The sequence below is a fragment of the Onychostoma macrolepis genome, chromosome 21, assembly GCF_012432095.1.
Source record: "Onychostoma macrolepis isolate SWU-2019 chromosome 21, ASM1243209v1, whole genome shotgun sequence".
NCBI lineage: Eukaryota > Metazoa > Chordata > Actinopteri > Cypriniformes > Cyprinidae > Onychostoma > Onychostoma macrolepis.
The window spans coordinates 3016735-3042934 of record NC_081175.1 but is presented as its reverse complement, the minus strand read 5'-3'; the positions used below and the strand labels follow the sequence as shown (position 1 = coordinate 3042934).

The following is a 26200-nucleotide window of genomic DNA, read 5'->3' as shown; positions in this document are numbered from 1 at the left end:
AATTTAAAAAATCTACTTAAATTTTGCATTTATTGAAATAGATTTTTCCCCCACCGCACTGCTTGATGCATTTAATCAGAATTTGCTAAATTTATTCTTGTTGGACACTAGGTGGTGCTATAATCAATACATTTGCATTTTAGTTCAGTGTCAAAATTCTATTGTTACTCTGAATCCTTGAGCCCTACAAAAAAAATTATATCTACAATTTTATTGCACCCAGGGAAATTTTTTCACCATTTTGAATTTTCGGAAAAACCAATTTGCACAAAACTTGGTACCTATCATCTGGAGACTCTCATAACAAAAAGTTAACAAAAGAATTGTGGTACATCAAAATGATGCAAAGACATAAACAAAGTTAATGGTACCAGCCATTTTTACAAATTGACCTACAGTATATCTTCCAAACGCAATATTCCAACTTAACAAAACTTGATACATGTAAACAACAGGACATTCTGAGATCACACACCAAGTTATGTCAAATTCTAACCATAGGAGTTGCTACAACTGAAAACCTTTGCAACTCTGCAGCTGTATCAGCAATTAAGTTAAAAAAATAAATTATATATATATTTGTCTTCTTTGGGTCAAATGCTAACATTTGCCAAATGGCCACATGGTGGCGCTATAATAACCAAGATCCCATGCATGTTAGCATCAAGTGGTTGTTTCTTCTGAATACTCACATCAAGCCTTACAATACACATATATATTATTTTATTTTTATTTGTTATTATTTTAAAAGGCATACATATACCTAACAATGTGGTATGCAACTGGTACACATTTGAACTGGTTTCAACTGGCATTCAAAGCAGGTGTGCTAACAAGGGCGCTAAAGACTGCACCCGCTAATATTAGTTGTTAGTGCATGTTTTGAGGTCAGGGAAGTGAGGTTTAGCTCTTATTAGCTAACCCCCATTACACATACTCCCATCCGGGTCACGGCACCAATTATATATGGTCCTACTTGTACCAAGTGGTATTTAAACCAATGTCGACTGTCTTGGGAGCCGGGCACATTAACAAAGACACTAAAGACCGCAACCTGTATTGTCAGTCAATTTTCAAGTCATTTTTCAGGTAATCCCTAAAGATTTTGAACTAAAGAATGGAGGACTTTGAGCACCAGAGTTCCCCGCTGCTATATCTGCCTATTGCAATGTACGTCGTATCTCTACACACTACATTTAAGCCTCAAGAAAACAAAAGCAAACACCCTTCTTTCTGATGAAAATGCATGTTTCTTTGAATTCTGTTTTTCTAAAATAATATTTTGCTCCCATGGTAGCCAAGACACCACAGCTATGCAGCCATCTGGTGTCTCACAGCATGATGTCAGCTGTGCTTTAACAAAGCACATTTTCATGTGATAAATCATTCCATCTTAACCTGCTGCACATGACAGGCCGGCTCCCAAAACACATGCTTAGGCACATAGATAGATTGTAACCAGTATTTGGTCTGACAGCTCTTGACATCATGAAATCTTGCACTTATCTCATGCCACAGAACATCCCAGATATGGATAAGTTTGCTTTCAATAAGGCAGGGCAGACCACGTTGAATGCATTGCCTTTGAAGTGACCCCATGTATTTTTATCAGCAGCATGTTAAATTAGCAGTCAGATGAGAGAGAGGGTGGGACAGGCAGGATCTTGCTTATATCTCCAGCTTCCCTCCTAGGCTATGACGTCACTGTCCCCTCCATCAGCAAGGCTCCATCTGTCCCTTATATCTCCGCCAGCTCTCCAGTGACTCATTGCAGAGCAGAGTGGATGCAGAGAGGACACCCCTGACAAACAACAGATGCACGCTACCTGTTTACCCCACGTCAATGAGTCACATAGGGCCATTCACTCTCTAGCGCATTTATATGTACCTTTTTAGAGCACTGATGTTTCCCGTTGAGTGTGTGTGTGCTGAAGCTAGACAAATAATTGAACTTCCTCTAGAATTTACAGCGTGACTAATGGACTGGAAGCAATATCCATATTTGACTCATTGTGTGATTGGACAAACATGCAGTGTAATAAGATAACATACGAGTGTCTTATATTTATTATATTTCCTGTTTCACAGGAACTGTACTTTCACACAAAAAAATTGAAACAGGACACATCAGTGCTTCTCAACCAGAGGGCCTCAGCAAATGTATCTAAAACGAATTATGAGCTTAAAGCAACTGTATGTAGTCTTGTGTATTTTTGCAGCTTTGGAGCCCCATGCAGTTCAAGTGTGTGGAATTCACGTCGTAAGAAACTCAACGCTGCAGTACAGAGGGACGCAAACAAGAGGCCTTTTTTAATGGATGTCAATTGAGGACAGCCAGTGTTGCCAAATAATTTTCAGGGAAAGTTGCTAAGGAAGGCCGATTTGTTGCTAAATGACGTTGTGATGTCATTGCGCAATGACGATGCAAAATTGTCACTGCCTCAAATCAAGTCAAAAATATATTTGTTAATTTAGATTTGTTTGTAAAATAATGTAAATGCTAATATAATATTAAAATATAACTATTTTTTAAATACAAAATTTAATTGTTCAACAATTCAATGAATTAATAAACGTACACATTTTTGAACGTTTCAATTTAAGTTTTATATTTTTATTAGCAAGTAAACCGTATGTCTATGTATTAAATTAGTAAAACTACACTGTAAAAAAAAAAAAAAAAAAAAATTTTAAGGCAACCAGCTTCAGCAGATTTTTGAGTTTGCTCAACTTATTTTTGTGGGAGATTCTCAACTTTTTGTTGTATAAACTTAAAACGACAAGTTGAGAAAACTCAAAAATCTGCTGAAGCTGGTTGCCTTAAAATTTTAAGTTGGCTCAACTTTTCTTTTTTTTTACAGAGAACACATTCTGAACAATTATAGTTTTAAGCAGTGTATTAGTAGTTAGTTAGTGTGCTACACTCTAAGAAAAGTCTGTAAAAATAGGGCATAATCCACTATGTTAATATGAAGGAATTTTCCTTATTGATTTTTCACAGTTTTTTTTTTTACCTGCATTTTAAATTACACATTGTATTTTGTGTTTTCGGGTTACAGGGTTACAATGGATAATAGATAACAGATAACGGATAATATCCTGGAAAATGACTATATAATACCTTTTCCATTTTTCTAGATATTTTTCTTACAGTGTGCTAACTGATCAACAATCACAGGTACAAGCTACTAACAAGGTGTATCATAAATGAACAATGATTCAATGATTCAAATATTATTATGATTATTAAATTTAACAATTGCAAATAGCAGCTAACTTAATTCACGTGTTGTGTGTGTATTGCTAGGCATCTTTCATTTCCTCTTTTTGTGTAATTTAGATGGAAAATGCATGCCTTTTTATTGTTTGAGTCACTTCTCAAAAGTTGCTAAAAGTTGCCAAATAAATATAAAAAATAGCTAAACTTGTTGCTAGGAGCTTTAGGAAGAAAACGTTGCTAGGGTAGTCTGAAAAGTTTCTAAATTTAGCAACAAAATTGCTAAGTTGGCAACACTGAGGTCAGCCCTGCTGAAATAAAAATCAATAGAAACCATCACAGAATTTGTAATGGTGTTTCTGGTTTTAACGGGAATTGCATTGGTTTTTAATGGAAGCTGCTCCTGTTGGTCTCTACTGGTAATTTGTAGCCTTTTATTGGAGGCACACTACAGGAAACAATTCGTAATGGTTTGTAATGGTTTTTGTAGTGGAAACAATTAGAATTTTTTTTTTTTCTTCATAGTATCTAGTATCCTCATACGACGACTAACTGTCGCACAACTCTGACAGAAATTAAATGATGTCAAGGCTGTAAGATATGATTGTTTATCAAGGAACACGTGATCCTAGTTGGTAGTTAAGCTTTCTCTAATGGTAAAGTCATGAAGCTTGGCATCTCCCAATAAAGATTGGATCTCCCAACACCTCTCTGGCTGTACATGTGCAGTTTTCGTAAAAAGCAATAAGCCCTTTTCGAAGAATTTCATGCCCACTCACCAGACTTACAAAATCCCAGAACAGACGTTTGGAGGGACACGTGGAAAAGAAGCCATTCGCCTTATTAGAAGTCAGAGTACCATCAAAATGATTACAAATGAAAACATTACACTGAGATCTTTTTAAATGCATTTATTATCATTACAACTGAAGTATCAGAGATACACATCAGCTTAGCTAAAAGGACCTTCGAATATTGTCTTGGACAAAGGGGGGCCTTGAAGTCAAAAAAGTTGAGAACCACTAACACTGTGCAGTAAGCAGTAGGCTAGTATTAAATTCCAAACATGAAGACACAGCCAGGTTTCTGGAGTAATTGCTGGACAGAGATCAGTGACACTGTGACACGCTATTTATGGGACCTATCTCAATACACTGCTCAACACACAAGGAGTGCAACTTTCTAATCAAGTACAAAAATATACTTCTATATAAATGTTACACAGAAAATAATTGTAATGTGACATTGTCGTGTATAAAGACCAATATTTTATGTTAAACTGTCTTACAAAGTTAAAGTCTGAGACAATCACAGCTGCTCAAGTGAAATTTTATCAACGCACAGTACATTCAGACATGTAGACATTTTATACTATAACATTTTAAATAACACAGTAGTTTCATTCAAGTTCAGTAAATCCAACATGTCAAATTTGGTTCTTTGGCTGCCTCTATAGAAGATGTTGTCTCAGGTGAACTGATGACAGTGAACCCAGAACTACACGTTAGGGCACCCTTTTAGTAGATGATACTCATAGCGTTTTCATAGCGGGTCCCATACTGAAAACGACTGTGAATACAAACACAACTGTTCTCTATTTACCGTTGCATTTACAAATCTCAAATGATTGCGAAACCATTTGCAGCACATTAAAAGCAAGTGCAGATAAGGCATACTGAACCACACGTTCACACAACACCATTTAGGTCATTTGATTGATGTCGGCATCAAAGAAATGCGAAAGCAATCAATAGTGTACTACAGAAAACGATTATCTCTGTCTGTTCGTATGGTAGTGTTGTGACGATACACCTGGAAGATCACATCAATATATATCAGCATATTAGAAATAGTGTAGAGAACTTAAACCCAAACATGATGCATTAATATTTTAATAATTGTCTAGTTTAACACATGTTCTGCTATCCTAAACAAATCACTGTTAGGGTTCCTGGACATGAACAACCAGGAATGGAATGGCACACCAATGGAATATTTGCACAGTGGTTAGTTTGATGGCAAAAATTAGTATTGACAAGCTGTGGAAGTACTTTTTTTTATTAACCTGATACCATTTTAAGGGGAAAATTTGTAGAATGCAAGCATACCACACTGCTTACAGACAACAATGCAATGTGTATGCTACATTTGGATATTTATAGGCCTATATACCCTTTTGATGATGATGATGTTATTTGTATTTGGACACCACATTACTATTTGATTATCTGTGTTGGAATCCAATACTGGAATAATGTCTAGATGCATATAGAAACATCCATTGATATCAATGCCACCAAACATCGCAGGTCAAGTGTTCATGTTACTGTGTCCTCACATTCTGAGTATAATATGCCGCATGTACTTAGTGTGTCATTATTTGGTGGAGCTGCTTGTAATTACGCAGTCTTTTGATAGTAGTGAACTGAAGTGCAATGGTGTTTCTCTGTATTCTAGTATTTTGTTGGATTATTAACCAGCAGCAGATTGTAGTTATGCACCATGTAACTATGCTTACTGTGGTTCATTGTACAGTACTGTAAGTATCCTGTATATCTGGCATACAAACAACAATCATAATTTATTGTACATTCATACTTCCATTTTCTGTATTTGCTTTATTCTATGTAGGGTCACAAGGGAGTGCTGGAACATACGCCAGAGTCTCATCTCAACAACACCCTTGACAAACACAAATTATTTACCCGGTACAGTCATTGTACAGTATGTCTTAAACCATTCTAGACAGTTTTTTGTTTTACACTACATTTTTACTGTGGTGTGAAGCAACTTGCAGGATTTTGTTGCCAGTCAGTACGGAGTCTCTAAGGGGACATGGTGATGGAAGAAAATATGAGATGGGAGGGAAAATTTCATTTTATGCGTTTGTGTTCTGTCACAAAATCATTGCGTTCCCCTGAGAAACTTTACGTTCTCTTGCAAAACATTTTCATTCTCTCACAAAAACTATTACATTTCCATGAGAAACTTTTCATTCACTCACAAGAGCACTGACATGCCATTTTTTTCTCTAAAATGATCTTATTTCTATCACAAAAGTTTTACAAGCGAATGCAAAGTTTCGCAGGCGAATGCAAAAGTCTTAAGAGTGAACGCAACATTTTTGTGAGACAATGCTAAATTTTTCTGAATATGCTAAACTTTTGCGAGCAAATGCAAAATTTCTGGGGGGAACACGAAAGCTTTGCAAGAGAATGCAAAAACATTGAAATACAGTTTTGCCTCCCACCTCATATTATTGCAGACACAAAACGTTTTATCGGAGGAATGTTAAAGTCTTGCGAGAGAATGCAAAACGTTGAAATATAGTTTTTCTTTCCACCTCATAATATTGCAAGCATACAAAGTTTCCTGGGGGAAAGTAAAAGTCTTGCAAGAGAACGCAAAATTTTGCAAGTGCATGCAAAATTTAGAGGGAATATGCAAAACATTTGCGAGCAAATGCAAAGTTTCTGGGGCAAAGCTTTGCAAGAGAACGCAAAAACATTGAAATACAGTTTTTCCTCCCACTTCATATAATGCAAAGTTTCTCGGGGGAACGTAAAAGTCTTGCAAGTGAATGCAAAATTTCTCAGGGATATGCAAAACCTTTATGAGCAAATGCTAAATTTCGTAGGGGAATGCAAAAGTTGCGCGAACTAATGCAAAATTTCTCAGGGGATTGTGAAAGTTTTGCAAGAGAATGCAAAAACATTAAAATATAGTGTTTCCTCCAACCTCATATTATTGCAGCCACAAAAGTTTTGCGAGTGAGTTTCTCTGGGAAATGTTAAAGTCTTGCGAGAGAACATAAAAACATTGAAATATAGTCTTCCTTCCCACGCCATATTATTTCTGTCATAAAAGATTTGCAAGCATACAAAGTTTCTCGGAGGAACTCATAAAGTTTTGAGAGTGAATGCAAAATTTCTCTGGGATATGTGAAATACAACATTTCATGGGAGAACGCAAAAGCTTTGTGAGAGAACGCAAAAACATTAAAATACAGTTTTTACCATCACCATGTACCTTACCGTAAGGAAGTTAATCTTGATTTTATATAAAATAATTTTAATTACCAATTAATCATAGTAACATATCATACTGTACATGTAACATGGACACAATGATATGAAGAGCTACCAAATCGGCCAAATAAAAAAATATTCACCCACTCCACTGGATTACAATATGTGGATTATATGCGCCATGTGCTTTACAGACAGGCCACCACCAACACTGTGCTTTAATCTGAAGACGCTACACATCGCTGGGTGTCCTGGGTCGCATGGTGAAACTGTAAGGCATGCACCAGCAACAAGCAATTCTCAAAGATCGGAGAATTTCAGGGTTCCTGAACGCATATATCATGGGGTTGATGATGGAGTGGCAGATGGCCGGAAGAGCCGTAGCGTAGGTGTAAATCACAGGTGATCGGATGTCCGCCACCAGCGAGTACATGGCGAGAGGGATCCAACAGAACGCAAAAGTGCCCAGGATGGTGGTGAGGGTGGAGACCCCTTTCGTGGTGGAAGACGAATGCGAGGCAGTCATGAACTGACGCTGAACCGCGATTTGCTGAGCGTGCCGGAAAGCGATCTTGCAGATCTGAAGATACAGCTGCAGAATGAGAGCGAAGATCAGGAGGAAGGACACGGCGAGAGCCGCAGCGTTGTTCTTGTTCACCGGTCGACAGATGCTACAAGTGCTCTCGTCCTCCAAGCAGTTCCAGCCCAGGACGGGGAGCAAACCGAGCACGATGCTGATGACCCACATCAGCATGAGTGTGATGTACGTGAACACAGAGCCCTCAGTGTGGTACGTTAATGCATTGTACAGCGACAGGTAACGGTCCACGGTAATCGCAAGGATGTTGAGCACAGACGCCGAGAAGGCTGTGATGAGGAGCCCCGCTGACAGTAGCGTGACAAATCCCGAATCAATTATGTAAGTTACGATGAAATTGAGGATCAGGCCCAGGCCGGCCAGGAGGTCAGCAAACGCTAGACTCCCGATGAGGACGAACATAGGCGCTCTCAAGGTGGGAGTGTAGGCGATCAGAGCGATCACCACTGCGTTCTCGCAGGACATGAGCGTTCCCGTCACGCACAGCAGAACATCCCACGGGTTAACGATCGTGGGCACCGGTTCCAGCTCCCAGGAGCTGTTTCTTCCTTCTAATACATCCCAATTCAAAAGAGAAGTGTTTTGGAGCAGGTTACTCATCGCTACAGCAGGAGGGTGAATCACTGGAAATGAAACAAACAGGAGAGTCAGAGAGACAAGAGTGCATGAGACGATAGATAGATAGATAGATAGATAGATAGATAGATAGATAGATAGATAGATAGATATATAGATAGATAGATAGATAGATAGATAGATAGATAGATAGATAGATAGAAGTGCTGTCAAATGATTAATCGTGATTAATTGCATCCAAAATAAAAGTTTGTGTTTACATAATGAATAAACACAGTACACACACATTTATTATGCATATATAAATGGAATATACAAATGCAATCAAAATTTATTCTGGATGCGATTAATCGCAATTAATTGTTTGACAGCACTAATAGATAGACAGATAGATAGATAGATAGATAGATAGATAGACAGACAGACAGACAGACAGACAGACAGACAGATAGATAGATAGATAGATAGATAGATAGATAGATAGATAGATAGATAGATAGATAGATAGATAGCACTGTCATGTCGGATGTGAACAAAAGTTGAGCTCTAATTAAAATTGAGCTTAATAATGATACTAAATGTTATTGAACTGAATCAAATATTGGCACTACTGTCCTCTATAGAGCTGTTTTATAGAGGAAATTGATTTGGTTTCATAATCAATTCATTTTATAACATGAACACTGTTATTTATCTGTTTATTTATTTATTTATTTATTTTAATCTATATTGTATAAAGTGCTATACAAATAAATGTGACTTAAAAATCACCAAAAATATACCAGGCTACACAACAAAAGCAAACATCCATCACAGATCTGTTCACATAGTTCATAGCATATTGAAAAGCGGAGTGAGCTATTTTTAGAAAAATTCCATTTTTAGCCTCTGCTGCATGGAAAATGAGGAGCTATACTTCATTCAGACATTTCTACCACTACTGAGGTGATAATCGAGCCAATTAACTAAAGTGAAAATCTCGTGCAGAAATTGTGAAATATTTAAGAAACAAAGACCGGTACCAACCACAGAACGAGCTTGTTTCTCCATCCCTCTTCCATCAAGTGAAGATGAAGAATAGATGAGGCTCAGGAAAGCATCCCATGCCAAGCACATCTTTTTTGGGATAAAATGAAGACGTAGGTGAAAAGGAAAATATCGGCTTTCGTCCGTTGTTTTTATTTTTATTTGTTTGCCTTTTTAATGTTTTTTTGTCATTTTTTTTTCTCCGTTTATTGGCATCAAGGTTTCCTACCTGGGCAGCGTTCAGCCTTGGCTTGTCATTCCGCTCATAACGCGTTGGCAGTTCACAGACAGCGGCGCCTGCTTGTTCGCATCTAATTGGTCGCTGAGATGACTCGCGCAGCTGACGTCAAGAGCTCGGTCTGCGCTATGATTCAGAGCATGTGTACAGAAATACAGCACAGCCCTTGCTTTCACAATCACAAAAACACCCATCGACCGCGACGCGACGCGACGCGACGCGACCAAACCAGAACGCTTCCACTGGAGAGCATTCTGACGCCAACACGTGAGTGGCTTGACTCGACGCGGCAAACTAGCGTTATATGTGGCTGCAAACAGAAATGTGATTAAAATGTGAGAGAAAGTAGAATTGAAATGGAATTAAATTTAACTGCTGTGGCTTTAAATGTGACCCTGGACCACAAAACTAGCCATTACGAAAAATAACCATGATTTTACTACAAATAAAACCCCAAAAAAAACATGGCTACTTAAACGATGGTAACCACAAATTAACCATGGTTTTGCTAGACTTAAACATAGTTTAACCATGGTATTTGTAGTAAAAATGTGGTTATACAAATGGTAAAACCTTGAATAAATAAGCTTTCCATTGATGTATTGTTTGTTAGGATTGGACAATATTTGGCTGAGATGCAACTATTTGAAAATCTGGGTGCAAAAAAAATCCAAATATTGAGAAAATCGCCTTTAAAGTTGTCCAAATTAAGTTCTTAGCAATGCATATTAGGCTACTAATAAAAAATAAGTTTTGATATATTTACGGTAGGAAATTTACAAAATATCTTCATGGAACATGATCTTTACTTAATATCCTAATGATTTTTGGCATGAAAGAAAAATCAATCATTTTGACCCATGCAATGTATTTTTGGCTATTATGACTGATTTTGTGGTCCAGGGTCACAAATAGGGTACATTTGATTTTTCAGTATGAAACATAAGATGCTAGGAATAATCAATCTGCATCTGTAGCCTATTTCAATGGTTTAACTGTAATCACTAGAGGAATAAAGAGATATTGCTTTTACACTGAGGAAGTTTGTATCTCATCCAAAACTCGTTGGACTAGTATCTGAAAGGACTAACTAGTCTTCTTGGCTGACTATCTTGTCACGTGTGTCATATTAGTCAGATCAATCCCCCACTATCTTATTGCACCTTTTGACAACACCTGTTTTAAAAGCAGACATCCATATTACAAATACAAAGTGTGCCCAAGTAAAACATGAAATGAAGAGCTTTTTCTCAGCAGCATTTCCTCAAATATCCCCATATGGCCAAATATACATTAAAATATATTTTAAAGTTGGCCAAAAAAATAAACAATTTCCAAAATGCTTCAAAATATATTTATATGAATATATTTTCTACCCATATAACTTTTGGCCTCCTTTATATACATACACATTTACAACAGCTTCACTGTTTACAGCATATATTTAAATATATATTTTGTCTAGATGTGTTTTGTTTTAAGAACATTAATATTTAAAGAAGAATGATCACACCACTGTGTAAACATTAGATACTGGAACTACTACCGAATCTTTCCATAGACATGGAACATTAGCAAACTTTAATTAAATTTTTTGTTAAATAATTAATTAGACAAAACTCTGCATAAGGCAGGCCAAAAAGTAATATTTATTAATCCTGAAATGATATTTAAAATAATAGATGTTTCCTCAAAAGCTGTCATGGGCTGGTGCTGGCCATGGTGCTGATTGGAGTTGATGGAGTTGACACCAGATGGCAGCAAAGTCACATTCAACTATAACCAGGGCTGATGCAAATGTGATCTTTTGGCTTCTTTTTATTTGTCAGCAACATTTAGGATGAATTCATCTTCAATAATGTATTATATATTCCTAAACATCATGAGCAGTCAATTACATTAGCAAAGCATTCCTGTAGCCCAAACAGTAGAAAATGGCACAATCAACAGACTTTTTCAAGAAGATATGACTTTGATTACAAGGGAAGGCGTGAACATGTAGACCTTGAAGGCAAAGATGCTTTACACTGAACATTAGAAAAAAAGTCCAAGGCACTTCTTCTGGTACAAAGGGTTAGAGAGCCTTTATTATTATTTTGGCTGGTTACATTATAAGTCATTAAATTGTTTTAAGAGAAAACTGCACACTGACTGATACATTTCAGCCTTGTTTCACATATTTCTACATCGTCAAATTTGCCATTAAATATTGAAATATCATCTCAATCATTTAAGCCATTTATTTGACGTATAAAATGAATATTTTTAGTATTCCTTTTATAGATATTAATAGATTTCACACATCACAAAGAGGAAATTGGGAGCAGAATTAATCCAGCTGAGAATATCCTACAATTCAAGGCGCCCACACCCCAGTCTCCCGACCCAAGTCAAAAATAATGTTTGTCTTTTAGTCACTGAGTTTATACGTATCTGATATATATGCTTATAGTTTAGTTTGATCTGTCGTGTATTTCCCACGGGCGGCTGAATCACTCTCTCTTGTCTTACTTAAAGAAAACCACTATTTAAGTAATCTTCAGATATTTCAGCCTGAATCCTCCACATTTCAGTCTATTTTTAAAGGAATAGTTCGCTCAAAAATGAAAATTTGCTGAAAATTAACTCACCCTCAGACCATCCAAGATGTAGATGAGTTTGTTTCTTCATCAGATTTGGAGAAATTTAGCATTACATTACTTGCTCATCAATGGATCATCTGCAGTGAATGGGTGCCGTCAGTCCAGACAGCTGATAAACATAAAATCTTTCATAAAAATGTTTTAACTTCACAATGTTACTTTCGATCCAAAATGTCCGTAATCCATAATAACGCTTTCTCCAGTGAAAAAATCATCTCATCTGAATCGGGAGAAAAATATGCAAGCATCATTTACAAGTGATAACAGTCCAAAACAAACATGTGGGTGGATTTTGATGTGAGAGGACAACTGTTTAAAGTTCAAATGTCTTTATGATAGATTTGTTTCTTACAAACACGCAGATATTGGCTTCTCAAGACATTAACTGATGGACTGGAGTGGTGTGGATCACTTGTGGATTACTGTGATGTTTTTATCAGCTGTTTGGACTCTCATTCTGACGGCACCCATTCACTGCAGAGCATCCATTGATGAGACACTGATGCAATGTTACATTTCTCCAAATCGGTTCCAATGAAGAAACAAATCTACATTTTGGATGGCTTGAGGGTCAGAAAATTTTCATTTTTGTGTGAAAATATTCCCTTGAAAATCTGAAAACTGGCATCTCTCTGGCATCTCTTCCGTGAACGGCTATCTGTTCCAGTTTTATCACTAAACAAATAGATACCAAATGTGTCCCAGTTACTGATTCAGTAACTAATCTAGCAGTATTTTAATGCATGTGTGAGTACACTTAATATTAATCCAAATTGTTTTAAAACAGACTTGTTTTTGCACCTTGTCTGTACAGTAAGTGTTTGAGCAAACTGAGAACGACTACAAAAACATGCAATCAAAACCATCATCTTTAGTCTTCAAGCATGTCCCATCGTGAGGGACCAGAATTTCCTAGACACTTGGAGGCTGACATTTGACTTTGACACACACCCTAACAACCACAATAATAACACTTTGGTATCATAGCAAAAAAAATAAAAAACAAAAACACCCAGTCAAGAATCAGACTACAAAACCCAAACATTTCCTCGGCATCTCTCATACTTTATTTCATAATCATGCAGATGTAGCAAAGTCATTCAGTTATTTGTTATTTGTTTGTCATTCAGTAGGGCACATGTCACATCCCATGATAATATGGGATATTTTAGACATTAAGGGACAGCATATTATAATTTTACACAAATTGTTTGTGCACCTTATGTTTGAATTTGCTTGAAATTGTCTTGATGTCCCTTAAATTACAGTTTTTGCAGCGTCCTTTTTTGAAGTGAATGGGTCTTAAGTTCAAAATAATAATAATATTAACCTTAAATCTAGTTTTGAAATACAAATGTCAGAATATATATATATATATATATATATATATATATATATGTATTTAGATTAGATTAAATTTATATTTAAATTAAGAAAATATTTTATTTCTCTTACTTATTTCACTGTTATTTTGAATTTTTTTTTATCTTAACTGAAATTTTATAATTAGCAAAGATAATGTGAAAATCATTCAGGTTTTATTCCTTTAGTGTAAGCTAATCAAACTAATTCTGAATAATGAAGCTGCTGTTCTTGGGTGTAGTCCTTATATTTTGTGGTTTCAGATCCTCCCCAGGTACTTTGTTGATTTTGGCCATTAGTTCACCCCATCTTTATGCAATCTAGAAACGAAGCTTTGTGTTTCCTGTCACTGTGCGCTTGAGCAAATCTGCTTCCTCTATTTGAAGGGAGTGTCTCTTGTTTTGTTTGTGGCTTTGGTGACAGTTTTAGAAGAATTATGTCAACTGTGGGACAGCACCCATGACTGAGGACATGGACTGAAACTGAACTAGCCCAGCCCAAATGAGAAAAAGTAATGCAAAAGTAACATAATGCATTACTTTCCATAAAAATAACTAAGTAACACAATTAGTTACTTTTTTATGGAATAACGCAATATTGTAATGCATTACTTTCCATAAAAAGTAACTAATAGGGGTGGCACGGTACACAGATGTCACGGTTCGGTACGTACCTCGGTTCGGGGGTCACGGTTCGATACGATTTCGGTACAACAGAAAAAAAAAAAAAAAAAATTTACTATGCTCTGTTTCTTTTCATTTATTTTGAACAGACAGTAGTGCAAATAAAACAAATTCCATCTAGATGTGAAAATACTAAATATTATTACGTTATATAAAATCTGTTTTGTTTTCATTGTGAGTGTACACAAATCAAAGCAGACCTTTATACAGTGATTATTAATAAGACAATAAGTGTTTAAAGTTGATTCTGCTAGTATAAGGAAACAGTTGAAGTGATCACAACACATCAGTTCCAGTATTGCTAACTTGACAGCGCAGTTGGTACTTTATCAAAATAAAATACAGTGAGCCAAACATCAGCGTGCACGCCTCTGTGTCACCGTTGGAACGCGACTGAAGTACAAAGGCTATCATTTACATAATAAATAATAGTTTAGCATTCAGATACGTTACATCGCAAATATGGAAATATTATGGAATATTTGGATTTGTGCCGAATGAGGTAGGATACACGAGCACAAAGCTCCATTTCGCAAACAGTTGAGTGCGCAAGCCTTTAAAGTATACTCCTTTGTCAGTCTATGTGAGAGACGCGTGCAGAATCAGCACATGGTCACTGTCTAGGGTGCTTTGTTTACAAGTGCGCAACTCATGGCATTCGCTGTTATTCTGCTGGCGGTTATCAAACAGCGTTGCATTACTGCGGGCACCACCTTCTGGATTGGGGGTGAATTGCCTGTATTCGTCGTAGGGCCTCATGCACCGAACCGAGATGTCTGTACCGTGACGGTTCGGTACGAATACATGTACCGTGCCAGCCCTAGTAACTAAGTAAAGCAATTAGTTACTTTTTTATGGAATAACGCAATATTGTAATGCATTACTTTCCATCAAAAGTAACTAAGTAAAGCAATTAGTTACTTTTTTATGGAATAACGCAATATTGTAACGCATCACTTTCCTTAAAAAGTAACTAAGTAAAGCAATTAGTTACTTTTTTATGGAATAACGCAATATTGTAATGCATTACTTTCCATAAAAAGTAGCTAAGTAACGCAATTAGTAAATTTTTTATGGAATAACGCAATATTGTAATGCATCACTTTTCATAAAAAGTAACTAAGTAATGCAATTACTTACTTTTTTAGGGAGTAACTCAATATTGTAATGCATTACTAATCATAAAAAATAACTAACACAATTTGTTACTTTTTATAGAATAACGCAATATTGTAATGCATTACTTTCCATAAGAAGTAACTAGGTAACAATTAGTTATTTTTTATGGAATTACACAATATAGTAATGCATTACTTTCCATAAAAAGTAACTAAGTAATGCAATTACTTACTTTTTTAGGGAGTAACTCAATGTTGTATTGCATTACTAATCATAAAAAATAACTAACACAATTTGTTACTTTTTATGGAATAACGCAATATTGTAATGCATTACTTTCCATAAAAAGTAACTAAGTAACACAATTAGTTATTTTTTTATGGAATTACGTAATATAGTAATGCATTACTTTCCATAAAAAGTAACTAAGTAAAGCAATTAGTTACTTTTTTATGGAATAACACAATATTGTAATGCATTACTTTCCATAAAAAGTAACTAAGTAACGCAATTAGTAGTTACTTTTTAGTGAGTAACGCAATATTTTAATGCATTACTTTTCATAAAAAGTAACTAAGTAACACAATTAGTAGTTACTTTTTAGTGAGTAACGCAATATTTTAATGCATTGCTTTTAAAAGTAACCTTCCCCAACACTTCCCTTTGCTATGCTTTACTGGCCGAAGACTTCAAACTGCAGCCTGTGCCGAGCATCTAACGAAGGGGTTCAACAATCAATGTTTGCGCCTTTCACGACGGACTTCACTAGGATGAACTGCTGCGGCTTCCATCCAGACAGCTAGAGAGATGCCTACATCTCAACCTTATGATGGACTTCTCCATCAGGCACAAACTGACCATCTCAGTCTTAGGATGGGCTGCACAGTAAATAAACAGTTATTGGCCACAGCATTGGAAAAAAAAGACACTGCATTTACGTGTACCTCATCAGTCAACACTTAAGAACTAACCTTGTAGTTCAATCAGCTGTATGTGAATTCTGTTCTTGGATCTTCTTACATGATTATATAAATCAAATTGGACGAGGCATCTGAGATTACAGCAACCGTTACCATCTATGATTATACATCACCCCGTTTGACCCTCCGTACTAATAGTAAAACATCCTCAAGCACTCATGGTCTAAGCTCGCTCATGCTGTTAAGTGCAAGGCTACACTGAGTATTACCACATGAAGTTTTACGATGAAACGGGCTTGTTATGCAACTGAGTTGTGTAATACGGAATGATTATATATTTCACACCTCTTCAAACATGTACTCACACCACCTCTGTTGTTGAAATGTGGAAAATGCAGAACAATGGTAAATGCCTGTTTTTGCAGTGTTCCTGAAAATGGGTGGATCTGACTTCAAATCTCACTCGCTCAGTTGTGAGAACGACACCTGCAGTGATATGCATGAGATGCATCACTGTGACTGCAATCTTTTTGAGTTGTTTTCATACCATACTGCAATGCTGCACAAAGTGAGGACAGTCTGTTTTATCGAAACAACTGGTGCATTGGTCCTATTCATTTCAACATCACTAAATGTTACATAACATTATTCCTAATATCAACTATGAGATCACTGTGTCTACGTTAATGCACCCCATAATAATCAGAGTAATTGCTAATCCATACAGGTGTAGTATGATCGATAATATAATATAGGTTACAGTGGATTGTATTGAAATTTCATTTCATCGTGGATTCTGACTTATGGCTGGGTATGTAGCTGTTTTTGACAAGCAGCACAGTGAATTTTCCAGTGTCTCTGAGGATTTGGTGTTTATATAATGTCTCTCTCTCTCTCTCTCTCTCTCTCTCCTCACTCAGCATTCAACGAACTTGAACTCAGAGAGGAAGCAAGCAGCCCACTTCCTATCGTCATGGTAACAGCATGTGAATGCGTTGAGCCAGAGCAGCGAGCTAGAGAGAGACAGCGATAGAGTGGGAACAGCATCACACGGCACGGCTCGGTGTCCAGAGCGAATGAAAGGTAAGACGAAGGGGACGATTTTGAGGACGATTGGGTTTGACCATCCTCAGAGATCTGGGAAATGTGCTTTACTGCATTTAAAGGTTTGTTGAATCCATGCCTTTGTCTGTGACGTTTGTCCTCTGCAGCAATATTGTGTATTTTGGCAAAGTGACCTCTGACTTTGGTCATGCAACTTCGCCGTTTCTTAAACGGGTTCATTTAGCCTTGTATTTTGCATGGTTATTTCAACCTGTCATGGGTGTCATGCACATCAGTATGGTTACAAAACATACATATTTCTGGCCGTAAGCAACAACGTCACAATGCACACGCAGGAGCATGTGAGGAGCAAGATGTGTGCTTTTTTTTCAGTGTTTTGTTGATCTGAATTCCTGAAGATTCCTTTGGTAACAGCGCTCGTGACAACTTTCATGTCGACCACTGGTCAGTGATACCACTGATTATAAACACAGAGCGACAGGTTGTCGAGGATTGAGCAATAGAAAAGCAGGTGTAAACATTTGGTATCATTTTCAGAGCGAGCATCAGGTTGATGGCGTCCTTCTCAGCAAGAAGCTTAGGACACTCTACAGGTCTCGTTTAATTGGGAAACCATGTAGGGTGGAATAGCTTCAATTTTAGATTCGGTCTTTGTATTTTCTATTCCTTCTTTTCTATTTCTTCTCTTAGACATACTGCATCTGCAACATTTTAAAGATGTCCTTGCATTTTTAAATGTAGTTAGTAATGGCCTGACTCTGTTTTAAGTGAATACAATGAATGCATTCACATAGATGTTGGTACGTTTGGCTGTCTGAGACACTATAAGGATTTTTAAATAGATAAATGGACTTCAGTTTTGAATAATGTTGTCATTTTCTTTTGAAAGGTATGAGAAGAGTGCGAATATTCTGTGCGATCGTTCTGGTTTTGTTATTTTTCCAGCAAAGAGGTGTAACTTGACATCATCACTTAATTAATATTATATTAATAATGTGTATATTCTTTTTGCCCAAGGCCCCTTAGGCTGCACGAGATTGAGGGGGAGATATATAACAAATGGAACTTTATATTAGGTGGCCTTAACTACTATGTACTTACATTTAAATTGACTTATTGTGTACATACATGTTTTTACATTGTGCTTACATTTTAAAAAATACCTATATGTAGATACATCTGTAATTAATTTCTGTAATTACATTTATAATTACACTGTTGACCCATCCCTTACACCTTAACCCACCCTTAAACCCACCCATACCACCAAACCTGTCCCTAACCTACCCGTATCCCACCTCAATAGCAGCAAAAGTGTTTTGCAATACAATATGAACACAATAAGTACATTGTACTTATTTTTTTATGTAAGCACATAGTAGTTAAGGCCACCTAATATAAAGTGTGACCAATGGAATTTAAATGCCCATTTTTATTTCCAAGACTGGCAAAGCATAGATTTTCATTTATTTTATTTACAACAGAAAGGCCAGCCTGGGTAACACTTTTGGGTAACACTTTAGAATAGGGAACACGTATTTACTATTAACTACAACTTTTCCCTCCTTAAATTCCTAATTTGCTGCTTATTAATAGTTAGTAAGGTAGTTGTTAAGTTTAGGTATTGGGTAGGATTAGGAATGTAGAATAAATTCATGTAGAATAAGGAATTAATATGTGCTTAATTATTACTAATAAATAGCTAATAGTCTAGTAATATGCATGCTAATAAGCAACTAGTTAAGAGACCTTAAAATAAAGTGTTACCCACTTTTGTATAGGGACCGATTCTCACTATTAACTAGTTGCTTATTAGCATGCCTATTATTAACATATTGACTGTTTATTAGTACTTATAAAGCACATATTCTGCATGACCATATTCTACATCCCTAGTCCTACCCAATACCTAAACTTAACTACTACTTTAATAACTATTAATAAGCAGCAAATTAGGAGTTTATTGAGGCAAAAGGCTCCTTACAGTATGTATTATACAGAAAAGTTAGCTGTTGTACTACCTTTGGTATACAGTAACTTCAAAGCAAACATGCTTCTCATTGTCCGTCGCCAATCGTGATAAAAGCATGTGGGAATACAGTTGAGATTTCTCTTGAGTCTGCTTTCTGTCTTTATATGGATTAACAGGTAACTGTTGCCATGGCAAACACCCACTCATGTGCCAAACAAAGACCAAGATGGGCAGATTTTCTCTTCCACACTTTTTAGTCCACTCTGTTTAAAGCATTTGGACAGTGAGTGGAAAATAGATTCAGTATTTGCCTTTATTTTATAGCGTCACAGCCCTGCAATGAATTATTCTTTCTGTCGCCGCAGGTTGTGTATTTTCAAGCTTGAAGGAGCTAATGGAATATCTCTGCAACTGATTCATGGGAAAGTGCTGAACTAAAATCGAAGATGGAAAACACAACCTTGGTATGTTCTGCCCAAGGCTGGTGCGGCCCGAACGTTTCCACCTTTTCAGCCGAGTGGGATGATAACGTGAACTCCTTCCTGATGGCACCTGACGTGATCAAACCCCCTCCACAGTTCCAGGATCCAGAGGAGCCGAGCCAGGCATCACCCACTAACTCCGCTGCCGTGATAAGACGAGATAGAGATTGTGTGAAGAAAGAGCGTAGGAGTCGACCAACCAGTAACATAGAGCTCCACAGACGCTCCTTGTCACTTTCCACCACTGTCAACACCAACCCTGGTGTGGTCCGGCGCCGGTGCGAAAGCTATGCACTTTCATATCCCAGCAGCAGCTCAGAGGACAGCGGCAGCGACAGCACCTCCGCCAGGAGGGGAGATCGACTCCCGGATGCCGTGCCGCGATCTAGATCCCGGAGCATTGTCCTCAAGAAGGCCAAAAGGAAACCGGCTCCACCTGTGCGAACAGTGTCGCTGCAAAGGCTCGCGGCGGAGAAGTATTCAGAACACAAATTACAGGGGCTTCCTCTGAAAAAAGACGCCCAAAACGTCATGATACTGCCAGATCTCATTCCAACCTCAAAGCAAGAAGTTGGTAAGAGCAAGAAACCAACAGCTGAAGCACCTGGCAAGGCACTGAAGACGTCTGTCTCTAGTCACCGAGCACTAAATGAGCTTCGATCCAGCGAACCATGCAAGTCGGGCTTGGGCCCGTCCGTGGCAACTCCAATAAACCAAGGTACCCCTGGTAATTATGAAATAAACACATCCCCGTCTTCTTCCCACTCCTCGCCCTCCCAGCCTTCCATCTCCTCTCCTTCCAAACGCTTCGGGTCGAACTCTCCATCGAGTGGCTATGCAAGCCAATGCGAAACACCCACTCAATCAGTCCTGTCCTCAGGACCTTCTCAGCTGGGCGGCAGAATGCGCCATAAGCCTTCCAGTGTTATTCCTGGCCAAAGGGCGAGAAACCGCAACGCAAGGCTATCTCTTCAGCTCCCTGAACGTCAGCAGCACACTCCTGATCCAGAGCCTTCTGTGGTTCAGCCAAAAGTAAACCGCCGCTACTCGGACAGCACCGAAGCCACCAGACCCAAGCAAAGGATGAGTAACAGTTTATTGATTATGCCCGTGGTTACTCAGGAGGACTTGAACAACGTGCGTTTACGCTCGGTTAGCAGCACAGATCTTGAGAATGCGCCGGAGACTACAGCGGACGTTATCGAGGAGGAGATCTCTTTAAGCCCTACAAACCACCAAAAAGCCAAACCTCCAGTGGCTCCCAAGCCCCAGAGAAATAAGTGGCCACCCAATGCCATGGTTCAGCCACGTTTTGGAACGGCTTCTGATCCAGAACTGGCGACAGTCAAACCCAGTGAGAGACCGGAAGATATTTACGCAATGATTAACAAAGTAAAACCCACAGTAACTGTACCATCTCAAAGTACTGACCAAGCACATCATCTGAAGCAGCAGAAGGACTGCTACTTTTTGGAAGGACATTCTCCACAGCCAATGAGAGAGTCCCATCAGCCACAGAATCCAAATGTGCTCCCCTTCAGCACAACCACCTGCTCTAACCAATATGAACTTCATAAGAAGCGAAGAGCCCCACCGCCGCCTCTGACGAAGACACCAGCTGTGGACAGTTCATTTTATTATAACTCTGCTGATCAGAAAAGCCCAGACGAATCCTTGTCTCCAAGTAAACTCAAGTCTCCGAAGTCTCCGATCTCTGCAAGTCAGTACCATGTTACCCTATATGGCGTAATTCCATCTTACCCGATGGTCATTGAGCAACAGCACTCAAATGCACCAGGTAAGAGAACTGTAATAGACTGAATTTTATCTTTCAGTGTGTGTGAAACTGCTATATACCAATGCTCATCATATCCAGTTCTTAATGTCAACAGATCAGCCAGCCTACGATGTAGAGAAGAGGGACCGAATGCCCGACCTTGGACCTCTACAACTGGTAGGAGAGGAAGATGATGTGTTTCTTTACAAGTCCAAATCTCAAACAACGGAGGACCTGTTCACCATAATTCACAGGTTAATTAGCACTGCTACAAAATACACCCTTAAAAATAAAGGTGCTTCAAAGGCTCTTCACAGCGATGCCATAGAAGAACCATTTAGTCAAAGAACCATCTCTTTCTTACCTTTTTATAATCTGAAGAACCTTCTTTCACCCCAAAGAACCAAAGGTTCTTCAAATGTTAAAAGTTATTTATGGAACGACAAAAAAGGATCTTCTATGGCATCGTGAAGCACTTTTATTTTTAAGAGTGTCCTGTTGTTTCCAGGACAGCTCCAGTCTTGTTTTGAAGTTGGCTTCTAAATTCTGCAAAAAATGCTTTTCTTACTTAGATTTTTAGTCTTGTTTCCAGCCAAAATATCAAAAAATTCTTAAATCAAGAAGGATTTTCTAGAGAAGTAAAAATTGTCTTGTTTTCAGAAAAAACATGTCAAAATTAAGTGAGTTTTTGCTTGAAACAAGCAAAATAATCTGCCAATGGGGTAAGAAAAATAATCTTGTTTTCTGTTTGGCATAAGATTATTTTTCTTACCCCATTGGCAGATTATTTTGCTTGTTTCAAGTAAGAACTCACTTAATTTTGACATGTTTTTTTCTGAAAACAAGACAATAATTCTTACTTGTCTAGAAAATCCTCCTTGATTTAAGAATTTTTAGATATTTTGGCTGGAAACAAGACTAAAAATCTAAGTAAGAAAAGCATTTTTTGCAGTGTACTTATATCATTTTTCCATTTTACAGGTCTAAAAGAAAGCTCCTGGGTCGTAAAGACTCCTTCGAAAACAAGCAGGGTGACCCGGCCACTCAGACACTCGGCAGCGCAGCGTCAAAAACCAGTTCTCAAAATGACAACTTCATGGCTTTTCTGAGAAGGACAAGAAGTGCCAAGGCTAGTTGCAGTGAACGAATCTCAGCCACAGAGCTCCTCAGAAGCTCCAAGCCCACGGCTACCATCGCAGAAAACATGACCCACTGCAAAAATAGCTATGTACAGTCACATGGTCCATAAAGCACCCTTTTCCCCAGTCATGTTTTATATCTAAATTAGTTTGTGACAAAAGTGCCATGTTAAAATTTCTGAAATAATATATTAAAAGTATCAAGAAACTGGCTTGTAAATATTTGCTTTTGTTTTGAATAAGATCTAAAGTAGAAGTTAAAACGTATATCTTCCACGTATGAAAACAGAATGATTCACAATTGTAAATTCAAATATAGCTTTATGTGTTAATGTAAATATAAATGTTTTAAGAGTTGAGACGCTATCCTGAGAAAATATATTACAGTTCTCGTCACTATATTACTGAATATTAAAACATAAATAGTTTGTTGTGTTTGGACTTCCTGCCTTCCACTAGGAAGACTAGTGTATATCAATGACTGTTTTAAAGATGTTCTGCTGTAGATTTGCACATGTCCAGTATATTAAATTACTTTTCAGAAGTAACTCTAGAATATTTTTTTTTGTTTCTCAGAACATTCTACGGTATTTTCACCCTTTGCATGCATTTCAGTTGTTTCATGTTTACAGAAATGCATATTTAGTATTGCATATAGTTTAAGCTGATCTCAAACAGGAAGTGTATCTATCATGTATCTCATCATATTAAAAAAAATATGTGGGATGTGTGAGGAAGAGCTGCCAGACATAACAAGGAATAATTCCTTATGAATTAATATAATCTTCAGGTTGCATTGATGTAAAACTGTAATAGCATCACACACCTGCTGCAGCCTGACTTTGAAGGGATTATTACACGTGAGAGACAAATACTCTCACATTTGTTTTTTATTATTATTATTATTATCATGAATAGGATACTGCATGAAAATTGGCTTTTGCTGCATTATGGGGAGGCAATGCAGTTTAAACATTTCTCCTATAACAACACACATCACATTTGACATGGTAACTTTACTATAATATAAACAAGAGCATGCATGCATTTAATATTGCATTATGAAGCCGAAAAGGTTCTTCTCAAGCAATCAATTCAGTTTTAATTCATAATGGTGTTGATCTTGTGTCTTGGTACTTCTGTTAGACAACCCAAGCTGAACAAAATAAGATGTTTGCATAAAGATGTCACAAAATGCTGTGCTCTTAACCTCAGTGTAAATAACTATGTGAGACTATACACATATATAGACCTATGATTTGTGCTAAATACATTTTAATACAGTAGCTAAATATTTCAATAAATGCTAAAATTCTTCAAGGTCTTTATCAACAGATTCATATTTTAATCATAAATTTGGATGGCCAAAATCACTATCAGTGCTGGGTAGTAACTGATTACATGAATGATGTATGAAACAAATAATTACGCAGGTTACTAAACACTGGTGATGTACAGCTGTGAAAAATAATGTCCTCATCATATCCAGTGACCTTCAGTAACTGTTGATTCTGGACCAAAATGTTTCAGACCTGGAAGACTTTGGACATGTAATGTTTACTAATGTTTATTCATATAATGTACTGTAATATAATGTTTAATGCATTTTATGGCATTGATATAAAAAAATGGAATATATTTTCTTTCTCTTTGTTTTTTCATATCAATATGGTACATTTAAAAACAAGTTAGATAAAAAAAAAAAAAGTAATCTAAAAAAACAGATTACATTATCTAAAACGAGTAATAGATTACGTTACTAATTACAGTTTTCAGTAATCTGCAATCAGTAACGGACTACAGTTTGATACTCACCTCTGATCACTATTATTATAGATCACTTTTATTGTAGATAATATTTTAATAGTGGAATAAAAAGGAAAAAATATTTCTAAACTGTCCTGAAAAGAGTTTTAGAGCCTTTTCAGTAAATATTCAGTAAAGATCTGCTAATAGCAATAGTTAGAGAGCACATTGTGTTTCATGATGAAAGAATATGAAGTTTTGTTGGTCACTGTTGGTTATTTCCTGCAATAAAAAGTCAGTGTAAAAATCCTGTTGGGTTTTTGTCAAGGGAATCCAGGGCGATGCTAACTTCTAGATTGGCCTAAAAAAAGCCTCATCCCTATTAGCATGCGGTACCAGAGTAACTGCGTCATTTCCGCCACAACTTCATAACTAGTCCAAAGCAGACTTCTTTTGACCTCGTTCATGTGCATACCGGAAATTGCACAGCTTTATTCAGTAATTTAGCGATAATGATAAACATTCAACCCGACAAACTGCAAAAAATTGCCATGATACACCAATATTTTTTAAACAGATTCACACACCCAATTATAGTATGCTGCAAAAAAAAAAAAAAATGCCAGAATGCCAACAGCTTTTATATATTTAAAATTTACAAAAACATTGCACATCATGTTTGTGTCTCTTTCTTGGGAACTGTTATGAAAATACCAATGTTAAAAAAGTTAAACTAATGTCAAGAGTCAAATTACCACCATGGTGTCTCCTCTTTTTGGGATTATCTACACGTCCATCAGATTTATGGCAAACGCTCTGCAGAATGTATGAGACTCTGGAAATATGATATTCCCAGGATTTGGTCAGAGGATCCGCACTAATGATTCTGGAGCTACCTTGATAGATTTTATTGTTCTGGATACAGACAGTCACTCCTGGGATCTGTATCCTACTTATACTGTGGATTTACAGACTAACATGGTCTGATACTGAGGCAGGCCGATCAATTTTCCTGGGGAACTCAACCTAAAGCTGATTTACATCAGGTGGAGCTCTCTCTCTCTCTCTCTCTCTCTCTATGTGTGTGTGTCTCTCTGTCTACATCCTGGGTCGTGTTTCTGTCTTCTGTGCTCTTTTGCTTTTTTCAGGGTGGATTCTCTGTTATTGCTTCAAGTTTCCATGTCAACTGTCCTAGTAACATTTCTCATGAGTCATGACCTGTTTTGGTTATTTCATATGGTACGTATGAATTTCTCAAATTATATCATTGCATGTAGCACACAAGCTATAATTCCATATTACAATACATGAATCAACCAGCATGTTAAAAAATATCAGTTTGATGTTATTGACTGTGCTCTCAGTAGTGTTTGTTTATGTTGCTCTTTCTGATATGGCAATTATCTTGGACTTATACTGACACCTAGCGGTAAGAATGCAGCATGATACAATTGCTTTTGGAAAATCACAACTCTATGTTGCATGCCTGCTACATGTAGCAGCTCATTAACTCATGCTTCAGTACCTAGTTATAGAATATGTGCCTGTCGTCCAACAATTAAAATGAGATGAAGTATCCTGACAGACAGTGCTGGAATGAGCAGCAAGAT

General features: G+C 37.2%; 2 protein-coding genes across 5 annotated transcripts; one reads left to right on the top strand and one right to left on the bottom strand.

The window, feature by feature from the left end:
* Positions 1–4174: 4174 nt before the first annotated feature.
* gpr185a (G protein-coupled receptor 185 a) lies at positions 4175–9781 on the bottom strand. Its single transcript, XM_058759288.1, has 3 exons — positions 9675–9781; positions 9446–9535; positions 4175–8466 (listed from the first exon to the last, which is right to left on the bottom strand). The coding sequence occupies exon 3, from the start codon at positions 8441–8443 to the stop codon at positions 7478–7480; it is 966 nt and encodes a 321-aa protein (XP_058615271.1). The 5' UTR covers positions 8444–8466; positions 9446–9535; positions 9675–9781; the 3' UTR covers positions 4175–7477.
* A 31-nt stretch (positions 9782–9812) lies between these two features.
* On the top strand, positions 9813–24482 carry si:ch73-362m14.2 (NHS-like protein 2). 4 transcript variants are annotated; one of them, XR_009268112.1, is made up of 5 exons: positions 9813–9950; positions 17330–17492; positions 19812–21726; positions 21805–21959; positions 22687–22822. XR_009268112.1 is itself a non-coding variant. In XM_058759284.1 (5 exons), exons 3-5 carry the CDS (start codon positions 19893–19895, stop codon positions 22952–22954), a joined length of 2241 nt encoding a protein of 746 aa, XP_058615267.1. In that variant the 5' UTR covers positions 9813–9950; positions 17330–17492; positions 19812–19892; the 3' UTR covers positions 22955–24482. The 4 variants fall into 4 exon arrangements, 3 of the variants coding, with proteins under 3 accessions (XP_058615267.1, XP_058615268.1, XP_058615269.1); XM_058759284.1 differs by having other exon boundaries at positions 21821–21959; positions 22687–24482; XM_058759285.1 differs by having other exon boundaries at positions 17330–17575; positions 21821–21959; positions 22687–24482.
* Positions 24483–26200: the final 1718 nt, after the last annotated feature.

What these genes read in the sequence shown, in the direction of transcription:
- si:ch73-362m14.2 (XM_058759284.1), top strand. Translation starts at nt 19,893, where the DNA reads ATGGAAAACACAACCTTGGTATGTTCTGCCCAAGGCTGGTGCGGCCCG. An exon ending in ACAGCACTCAAATGCACCAG is followed by an intron (nt 21,727 to 21,820) that starts GTAAGAGAACTG and finishes TAATGTCAACAG; the next exon opens with ATCAGCCAGCCTACGATGTA. An exon ending in CTGTTCACCATAATTCACAG is followed by an intron (nt 21,960 to 22,686) that starts GTTAATTAGCAC and finishes TCCATTTTACAG; the next exon opens with GTCTAAAAGAAAGCTCCTGG.
- gpr185a (XM_058759288.1), bottom strand. Translation starts at nt 8,443, where the DNA reads ATGAGTAACCTGCTCCAAAACACTTCTCTTTTGAATTGGGATGTATTA.